Here is a 10,556-nt window from a genome sequence, read left to right as displayed (position 1 = left end):
CTCGAGATAAAGGCCAACATTCCAGTGACATCTTTAGAAGGCATCAAGGATTGGAATGTGTCTTTATAAAGTCCCAACAGCAGCAAAGGACGATGTCGGTGATGGAAGTCAATGGTTGTGTTACTTACCCGGGGCCTGTCTGCCTGCTCCCCTGGGGTGGAATCCCCCACACGCACTGCCTGGGTCGAAGGGCCTCTTCCTCTGCTGCTCCCTCTGTGTAATGAATTAGAAAGGGTTGATTGTGTCACTGTGAGTTGAATCAGGAAGTGGGGAACCAGTGAGAAAACATCACTTTGTCCGCTGCGCTATCAGCGAACTGTTAACCCTTTGTGTGCGGACACTGACGACATCCCAGCGTAATACGGGGCAGCCGCTGACATGGAGTTTTACTTCAGTGCTCACTGCGGAGGGCCACGGGTCTGTTCTGGAGGGGCGGGTGTTGCCCAGTAGCCTTGGGAAATGGGAGAGACATTGAACAGTGTACAGGGCCTTGGTGAGACCACACCAGGGGCTGGATTGTCATTACCGACCATTTCACAGTGTTATTCATGGCGGGGCGGTAATTCTAGCGCCCAGGAACAGTTTGCGTCTCTGTCAGAAAGGTTCACCAGCTGTGGGGCAGAGCGGGAGGAAGGTGTTCCCTCTCTTCGGGCGCTAGGCCGACTGAGCAACTGAAAATCACCAGCTAAAGAGCCGGTCTCAGAGCGCCCTGAGAGAGGCTTCTGTGGACAAAAAAAATCTCAACTAAAAACACAGCAAACATTCCCAATATCTTAAACAGCCCACAGATTGAAGCCACCTTGAGTGTGTGTGGTTTAGTGATGTCGTAAGAAGATAAGTATTGTCGCAGAGGCAGTACTGAGGGAATGCTGCACTGTCGGAGGGGCAGTACTGAGGGAGCGCTGCACTGTCGGAGGGACGGTACTGAGGGAGTGCTGCACTGTCGGAGGGGCAATACTGAGCGAGTGCTGCACTGTCGGAGGGGCAGTACTGAGGGAGCGCCGCACTGTCGGAGGGCAGTACTGAGGGGGTGCTGCACTGTCGGAGGGACGGTACCGAGGGAGCGCTGCACTGCCCAAGGGACAGCACTGAGCGAGTGCTGCACTAGTCGGAGGGGCAGTACTGAGGGGGTGTTGCACTGCCGGAGGGTCAGTACTGAGCGAGTGCTGCACTGCCGGAGGGGCAGCACTGATGGAGCGATGCACTGTCGGAGGGGAAGTACCGAGGGAGTGCTACACTGTCGGAGGGACAGTACTGTAGGAGTGCGGCACTGTCGGAGGGGCAGTACTGAGTGAGCACCGCACTGCCGGAGGGGCAGCACTGAGGGAGCGCCGCACTGCCAGAGGGATGATACTGAGGGAGCACTGCACTGTCAGAGCGATGATACCGAGGGAGCACTGCACTTTCAGAGGGATGATACTGAGGGAGCGCTGCACTGTCGGAGGGGCAGTACTGAGAGAGCGCTGCACTGTTGGAGGAGCGGTACTGAGTGGGTGCTGCACTGTCGGAGGAGCAGTATTGAGGGAGTGCTGCACTGTCGGAGGGGCAGTACTGAGGGAGTGCTGCACTATGGGAGGGGCAGTACTGAGGGAGTGCTGCACTGTCGGAGGGGCAGTACTGAGGGAGTGCTGCACTGTCGGAGGGGCTGTACTGAGGGAGTGCTGCACTGTCAGAGGGACAGTACTGAGAGGGTTGCACTGTCAGAGGGACAATACTGAGGGAGTGCTGCACTGTCGGAGTGGCAGTACTGAGGGAGTGCTGCACTGTTGGAGGGGCAGTACTGAGGGAGCGCTGCACCGCCGGAGTGGCAGTACTGAGGGAGTGCTGCAGTGTCAGAGGGGCAGTACTGAGGGTGTGCCGCACTGTCGGAGCGGCAGTACTGATGGAGCACCGCTCTGTCGAGAGATGATACTGATTGAACGCTGCACGTCAGAGGGACGATACTGAGGGAGCGCTGCACTTTCAGAGGGATAATACTGAGGGAGCGCTGCACTGTTGGAGGGGCAGCACTGAGGGATCGCTGCACTGCTGGAGGGGCAGTACTGAGTGGGTGCTGCACTGTCGGAGGAGCAGTATTGAGGGAGTGCTGCACTGTCGGAGGGGCAGTACTGAGGGAGTGCTGCACTGTCGGAGGGGCAGTACTGAGGGAGTGCTGCACTGTCGGAGGGGCAGTACTGAGGGAGCGCTGCACCGCCGGAGGGGCAGTACTGAGGGAGCGCCGCACTGTCGGAGGGGCAGTACTGAGGGAGCTCTGCACTGTCGGAGGGGCAGTACTGAGGGAGCTCTGCACCGTCGGAGGGGCAGTACTGAGGGAGTGCCGCACTGTCGGAGGGGCAGTACTGAGGGAGCGCCGCACTGTCGGAGGGGCAGTACTGAGGGAGCTCTGCACTGTCGGAGGGGCAGCACTGAGGGATCGCTGCACTGCTGGAGGGGCAGTACTGAGGGAGCTCTGCACTGTCGGAGGGGCAGCACTGAGGGATCGCTGCACTGCTGGAGGGGCAGTACTGAGTGGGTGCTGCACTGTCGGAGCGGCAGTACTGATGGAGCACCGCTCTGTCGAGAGATGATACTGAGTGAACGCTGCACTGTCGGAGCGGCAGTACTGAGGGAGCGCTGCACTTTCAGAGGGATAATACTGAGGGAGCGCAGAACTGTTGGAGGGACAGTAAAGAGGAAGCGCAGCACTGTCGGAGGGGCAGTACTGAAGGAATGCTGCACTGTTGTGGGAGCAGTACTGAGGGAGCGCTCGTCATCGGCGGGATTTCGTCGTCGTCGTCGGAGGAGGCAGAGCTGGTCTCCAGGGAGGCCGACAAGAGGCCCATCTGTCGGCGGGAGCCAGCGGAACGTCGGAGAGGCCAGCTGGTGCAGCTGCAGCTGGGAGGCAAAAAAGTGGAAAGAAATTGAAAAGTGACGTCACAGCCAAGGGGGTAAGTGATTGGCTGGTAATTGGTGAGCAGTTTTTCTTTTTCTTTTCTTTTTCAGTAAATAACCTTGTGAATGTTTAAAAATGTACAGAGACATTGAAGTTGAGAACGTGGGAATTGTATAGGGATAGTATAAGCTAACAAAGAATTCATGGAGGAATAGCCATGACATCTCAGACTCGAGACTGCGAAATGTTACAACACTAACACGTATTGAAACAAAACCCACAGCTTGCAGAAAACCCTCAAGGTCTTATTAAATCATGTTATTAACCTGAAACATTAACAGAAGGTCTTTGTTTAAAATCAGACCATACTTAGGTCGGCTTATGAGTGGACAAAGGGAAAGAGGGATCAAAAGAGATAGGCTGAACTAGGATGTCACTCTAGCCCTATCTTGTTATCTTTTGCCGAAAATGTATAACCATCGTCCCTTTACAATGTAACGTCACTTTGTCCGTAGGAAGTGGGTGCGTTCGAACAGACTTGCATTCCTTCTGTCTGATAAAGTCCCCGATCGGGATTTGCTTTTTAAATAAAAGCTTGCTTTGTTTAAAGCACAAACGGTATTCGTTTCAGTAATTTGCTGAACCAGATTGAGGTAAAAGAATCCAACGATCAACAACCTTATAGCATTGTTGGTGCCAAATTAAGTAAATCTAAGGGTTAATTCATGGCAGGAGAGCTCGGATATGTGTTATGCTCCTCCTGTACTATGTGGGAAGTCAGGGACGCTTCCGGTGTCCCTGACGACTACGTGTGCGGTAAGTGCATCCGCCTGCAGCTCCTGACGGACCGCATTGCGGCACTGGAGCTGTGGGTGGATTTACTCTGGAGCACCCACGAAGCTGAGAATGACGTGGATAGCACGTTTAGTGAGTTGGTCTTACCGCAGGTAAAGGGTACACAGCCAGATAGGGAATGGGTGAACAACAGGAAGAGCAGTGCTAGGAAGGTAGTGCAGGGGTCCCCTGCGATCATCCCCCTGCAAAACAGATACACCGCTTTGAGTACTGTTGGGGGGGATGACTCATCAGGGGAGGGCAGCAGCAGCCAAGTTCATGGCACCGCGGCTGGCTCTGCTGCACAGGAGGGCAGGAAAAAGAGTGGGAGAGCTATAGTGATGGGGATTCAATTGTCAGGGGAATAGATAGGCATTTCTGCGGCTAAAACCGAGACTCCAGGATGGTATTTTGCCTCCCTGCTGCAAGGGTCAAGAATGTCTCGGAGCGGGTGCAGTACATTCTGAAAAGAGAGGGTTAACAGCCAGTTGTCATGGTGCATATAGGTACCAACGATATAGGTAAAAAACGGGATGAGGTCCGACAAGACGAATTTAGGGAGCTAGAGCTGAAGTAAAAAGCAGAACATCAAAAGTAGTAATCTCAGGATTGCTAACAGTGCCATGTGCTAGTCAGAGTAGGAATCACAGGATAGCTCAGGTGAATACGTGGCTTGAGGAGTGGCGCAGAAGGGAGGGATTCAAATTCCTGCGACATTGGAACCAGTTCTGGGGGAGGTGGAACCAGTAAAAACCGGACGGTCTGCACCTGGGCAGGACCAGAACCAATGTCCTCGGGGGAATATTCGCTAGTGCTGTTGGGGAGGAGCTTCACTAATATGGCAGGGGGATGGGAACCTATGCAGGGAGACAGAGGGAAATAGAATGAGGGCAGAAGCAAAAGATAGAAAGAAGAAAAGTAAAAGTGGAGGGCAGAGAAACCTAAGGCAAAAAGCAAAAAGGGCCACATTACAGCAAAATTCTAAAGGGGCAAAGTGTGTTGGAAAGAAAAGCCTGAAGGCTCTGTGCCTCAATGCGAGGAGTATTCGGAATAAGGTGGACGAATTAACTGCGTAGACAGCAGTTAACGGGTATGATGTGATTGGCATCACGGAGACATGGCTCCAGGGTGACCAAGGCTGGGAACTCAACATCCAGGGGTATTCAACATTTAGGAAGGATAGACAGAAAGGAAAAAGAGGCGGGGTGGTGTTGCTGGTTAAAGAGGAAATTAATACAATTGTAAGAAAGGACATTAGCTTGGATGATGTGGAATTGGTATGGGTGGAGCTACGGAATACCAAGGGGCAGAAAACGCAAGTGGGAGTTGTGTACAGACCACCAAACAGTAGTAATAAGGTTGGGGACAGCATCAAACAAGAAATTAGAATTGCATGCAATAAAGGTACAGCAGTTATCATGGGTGACTTTAATCTACATATTGATTGGGCTAACCAAACTGGTAGCAATGCAGTGGAGGACGATTTCCTGGAGTGTAGTAGAGATGGTTTTCTCGACCAATACGTCAAGGAACCAACTAGGGAGCTGACCATCATGGACTGGGTGATGTGTAATGAGAAAGGACTAATTAGCAATCTTGTTGTTCAAGGCTCCTTGGGGAAGAGTGACCAAAACATGGTAGAATTCTTTATTAAGATGGAGAGTGACACAGTTAATTCAGAAACTAGGGTCCTGAACTTAAGGAAAGGTAACTTCGATGGTTTGAGGCGTGAATTGGCTAGAATAGACTGGCAAATGATACTTAAAGGCTTGACGGTGGATAGGCAATGGCAAACATTTGAAGATCACATGGATGAACTTCAGCAATTGTACATCCCTGTCTGGAGTAAACATAAAACAGGGAAGGTGGCTGAACTGTGGCTAACAAGGGAAATTAAGGATAGTGTTAAATCTAAGGAAGAGGCATATAAATTGGCCAGAAAAGGCAGCAAACTTGAGGACTGGGAGAAATTTAGAATTCAGCAGAGAAGGACAAAGGGTTTAATTAAGAGAGGGAAAATAGAGTACAAGAAGAAGCTTGCCGGGAACATAAAAACTGACTGCAAAAGCTTCTATAGATATGTGAAGAGAAAAACATTAGTGAAGACAAACGTAGGTCCCTTGCAGTCAGATTCAGGTGAATTTATAATGGGGAACAAAGAAATGGCAGACCAATTGAACAAATACTTTGGTTCTGTCTTCACGAAGGAAGGCACAAATAACCTTCCGAAAGGCGCCCGAGGGTCTAGTGAGAAGGAGGAACTGAAGGATATCCTTATTAGGCGAGAAATTGTGTTAGGGAAATTGATGGGATTGAAGGCCGATAAATCCCCGGGGCCTGATAGTCTGCATCCCAGAGTACTTAAGGAAGTAGCCCGAGAAATAGTGGACGCATTGGTGATCATTTTCCAACAGTCTATCGACTCTGTATCAGTTCCTATGGACTGGAGGGTAGCTAATGTAACATCACTTTTTAAAAAGGGAGGGAGAGAAAAAGCGGGTAATTATAGACCGATCAGCCTGACATCAGTAGTGGGGAAAATGTTGGAATCAATTATTGAGGATGAAATAACAGCACATTTGGAAAGCAGTGACAGGATCGGTCCAATTCAGCATGGATTAATGAAGGGGAAATCATAGAAACATAGAAACATAGAAAATAGGTGCAGGAGTAGGCCATTCGGCCCTTCGAGCCTGCACTGCCATTCAATGAGTTAATGGCTGAACATGCAACTTCAGTACCCCATTCCTGCTTTCTCGCCATACCCCTTGATCCCCCTAGTAGTAAGGACTACATCTAACTCCTTTTTGAATATATTTAATGAATTGGCCTCAACAACTTCCTGTAGTAGAGAATTCCACAGGTTCACCACTCTCTGGGTGAAGAAGTTTCTCCTCATCTCAGTCCTAAATGGCTTACCCCTTATCCTTAGACTGTGACCCCTGGTTCTGGACTTCCTCAACATTGGGAACATTCTTCCTGCATCTAAACTGTCTAAACCCGTAAGAATTTTAAACGTTTCTATGAGATCCCCTCTCATTCTTCTGAACTCCAGTGAATACAAACCCAGTTGATCCAGTCTTACTTGATATGTCAGTCCTGCCATCCCGGGAATCAGTCTGGTGAACCTTCGCTGCACTCCCTCAATAGCAAGAATGTCCTTCCTCAAGTTAGGAGACCAAAACTGTACACAATACTCCAGGTGTGGCCTCACCAAGGCCCTGTACAACTGTAGTAACACCTCCCTGCCCCTGTACTCAAATCTCCTCGCTATGAAGGCCAACATGCCATTTGCTTTCTTAACCGCCTGCTGTACCTGCATGCCAACCTTCCATGACACCCAGGTCTCGTTGCACCTCCCCTTTTCCTAATCTGTCACCATTCAGAAAATAGTCTGCCTCTCTGTTTTTACCACCAAAGTGGATAACCTCACAATCTGAGGAAGGACGTTCTTGCTATTGAGGGAGTGCAGCGAAGGTTCACCAGACTAATTCCCAGGATGGCTCGACTGACATATGAGGAGAGACTGGATCAACTGGGCCTTTATACATTGGAGTTGAGAAGGATGAGAGGGGATCTCATAGAAAGATATAAGATTATGACGGGACGGGACGGGACGGGACAGGTTAGATGCGGGTTGAATGTTCCCGATGTTGGGGATGTCCAGAACCAGGGGATACAGTCTTAGGAAAAGGGGTAGGCCATTTAGGACTGAGATGAGGAGAAACTTCTTCACTCAGAGAGTTGTTAACCTGTGGAGTTCCCTGCCGCAGAGAGTTGTTGATGCCAGCTCATTGGTTATATTCAAGAGGGAGTTAGATATGGTCTTTACGGCTAAAGTTATCAAGGTGTATGGAGCGAAAGCAGGAAAGGGGTACTGAGGGAATCATCAGCCATGATCTTATTGAATGGTGGTGCAGGCTTGAAGGGCCGAATGGCCTACTCCTGCACCTATTTTCTATGTTTCTATGTTTCTGCAATGTCAGAGGGGCAGTACTGAGGGAACGCCGCACTGTCAGAGGGGCAGTACTGAGGGAGTGCCGCACTGTCAGAGGGGCAGTACTGAGGGAGTGCCGCACTGTCGGAGAGGCAGTACTGAGGGAGTGCCGCAATGTCGGAAGGGCAGTACTGAGGGAGCGCCGCACTGTCAGAGGGGCAGTACTGAGGGAGTGCCGCACTGTCAGAGGGGCAGTACTGAGGGAGTGCCGCACTGTCGGAGAGGCAGTACTGAGGGAGTGCCGCAATGTCGGAAGGGCAGTACTGAGGGAGTGCCGCAATGTCGGAAGGGCAGTACTGAGGGAGTGCCGCAATGTCGGAAGGGCAGTACTGAGGGAGCGCCGCATTGTCAGAGGGGCAGTACTGAGGGAGTGCCGCACTGTCGGAGAGGCAGTACTGAGGGAGTGCCGCAATGTCGGAAGGGCAGTACTGAGGGAGCGCCGCACTGTCAGAGGGACAGTACTGAGGGAGCGCCGCACTGTCGGAAGGGCAGTACTGAGGGAGCGCCGCACTGTCAGAGGGGCAGTACTGAGGGAGTGCCGCACTGTCAGAGGGGCAGTACTGAGGGAGTGCCGCAATGTCGGAAGGGCAGTACTGAGGGAGCGCCGCACTGTCAGAGGGACAGTACTGAGGGAGTGCCGCACTGTCAGAGGGGCAGTACTGAGGGAGTGCCGCACTGTCAGAGGGACAGTGCTGAGGGAGTGCCGCAATGTCGGAAGGGCAGTACTGAGGGAGTGCCGCACTGTCAGAGGGACAGTACTGAGGGAGTGCCGCACTGTCGGAGGGGCAGTACTGAGGGAGTGCCGCACTGTCGGAAGGGCAGTACTGAGGGAGTGCCGCACTGTCAGAGGGACAGTACTGAGGGAGTGCCGCACTGTCAGAGGGACAGTACTGAGGGAGTGCCGCACTGTCAGAGGGACAGTACTGAGGGAGCGCCGCACTGTGGAAAGCTCCGTGTTCCAGATGAGATTTTAAACCAAGGCCCTGTCTGCCCTCTGAGGGGGATGTAAAGGATCCCACTGCCAGTATTTCGAAGCAGGGGAGGTCTCCCCCGTGTCCTGGGCCAATATTTATCCCAACAATCAGTAAAAACAGATGATCTGGTCATTCTCTTATTGCTGTTTGTGGGAGCGACTACACATGAAAAGTACTTCATTGGCTGTGAGGCGCTTTGGGACGTCCTGAGCTGGTGGCAGGTGCTGGAGAAATGCAAGATCTTTCTCTAAGGAGAGACGTGTAAAGTAAGGGTGTTCATAAAACATGTTCAACCTTCGCACTTACCTTCTCACGCACCGGAAGATTAACGATCCAGCCAGTGCAATACTCAAAGCGATTCCAACACCAAGCAATGCGGCTTTCCACCCACTGAAGTCTTGCCCTGTAAAAACCGCTTTTAATTACTGCCGTACCAGTTTAGAATGGTGCTCAGAGGGATTTACACTTATCCTGAACTTGTGAAATGATATCTATCGATATATGTACACTCTATGGGCCCAAGTTTCCACATGATTTGTGCCTGATTTTTAGGAGCAACTGGTGGAGAACGAACTATCTTAGAAATCACAATTCTCCACATTTTTTTTTCTGCAGTTCTAGTCAGGTAGAACAGTTCTACTTTAGAACAGAATTTTTTCTTCAAAAGGGGGCGTGTCCGGCCACTGACGCCCGATTTGAAAGTTTCCACAGTGAAAACGTACTCCAAACTAAAGTAGAATGGAGCAAGTGAAGATTTTTGTAGAACTAAAAAAACCTGTTCTACACATTAAAAAATCAGGCGCAGGTTACAAATTAGGCGTCCAGAACGAGGTGGGGGGGGAGGGCGGGGGGGGAAGGGAACTCATTAAATTCGACAATAAATCCTTATTTATACTTCTACAAATATTATACGAATAAATCCAACCTGAATAAACATTTATAAGCAAAGAAAAGATTAAATAAACCATCTTCCTACCTGTGTGAAAGTGCTTCAGCCATCGTTCGAAGGAAACCGCCGTTTGTTGCCGCGCAGGGGAGGGAGGGGAAGGAGACAGCGGCTTGTTGCTGTGGAGAGAGGGGAGGGAGGGGAAGGAGACAGCGGCTTGTTGCTGTGGAGAGAGGGGAGGGAGGGGAAGGAGACAGCGGCTTGTTGCCGCGCAGAGGAGGGGAGGGAGGGGAAGGAGACAGTGAGAAGGGAAGCCTCAGAGCTGATGTGCTGATGGCAATGTGATTTTTTCACACTGAGCATGCGCGAACGCTCCAACGCGCACGCGCAGCGTTGCCGGCAGGAAAAAAACTAATTTAAATAGTACCCGCCCCCTCCCACTTACAAAATCGGCGCGAGTGTAGGCTCCGCCCACCCTGGGCGCCACGCCAAACAGACAAGGAGCTGCAAAGCTCTCGAGAATAGCGAGTTTTTTTTCTGGCGCCGTTTTAGGCGCGAAAAACGGGCGTCCAGCTCGGAGGGGCGCCCGTTTTTTATCTTGTGGAAACTTGGGCCCAGAATGTCTAATATCTGTATAAACAACATTTATATATTTTATATATGTGTGTATCTGTGTGTTTGTGTGTGAGTGAGTTTGTCTGTGTATGAGTGTGTGTGTGAGTGTGCGTGTGTCTGTGTGTCTGTGTGAGTGATTGAGTGAGTGTGTGTCTGTGTCTGTGTGAGTGTGTCTGTGTGTCTGTGTGAGTGAGTGATTGAGTGAGTGTGTGTCTGTGTCAATGTGAGTGTGTGTGTGTGTCTGTCTGTGTGTCTGTGTCCGGAGATTCAGCAGCTGGCGGACAGCCATGATGTGCGAGGATTCTTCACCGCAGTCAAGTCCACCAACAGTCCAAGCACCCAAGGCCCCACCTCACTGCACAAGGACACTGAGGCAGT

The 10,556-nt window shown here is 51.1% G+C and overlaps 1 protein-coding gene across 4 annotated transcripts in view; it reads right to left on the bottom strand.

Moving 5' to 3' along the window:
• The window catches only part of LOC139240828 (sialic acid-binding Ig-like lectin 13), a 45,248-nt gene that overhangs the window by 3,762 nt on the left and 30,930 nt on the right, over positions 1-10,556 (bottom strand). For all 4 annotated transcript variants that reach the window (XM_070869315.1, XM_070869318.1, XM_070869317.1 and 1 more), the window contains 2 exons: positions 8,984-9,080; positions 129-213 (listed from right to left, as the gene is read on the bottom strand). In XM_070869315.1, coding sequence (XP_070725416.1) covers positions 129-213; positions 8,984-9,080 — 182 coding nt within the window. The remainder of the gene's footprint in view (positions 1-128; positions 214-8,983; positions 9,081-10,556) is intronic.

The sequence above is a fragment of the Pristiophorus japonicus genome, chromosome X, assembly GCF_044704955.1.
Source record: "Pristiophorus japonicus isolate sPriJap1 chromosome X, sPriJap1.hap1, whole genome shotgun sequence".
Lineage (NCBI taxonomy): Eukaryota > Metazoa > Chordata > Chondrichthyes > Pristiophoridae > Pristiophorus > Pristiophorus japonicus.
Note: the sequence above shows the minus strand (reverse complement) of the source record. Positions and strands in the feature narration are given on the sequence as shown.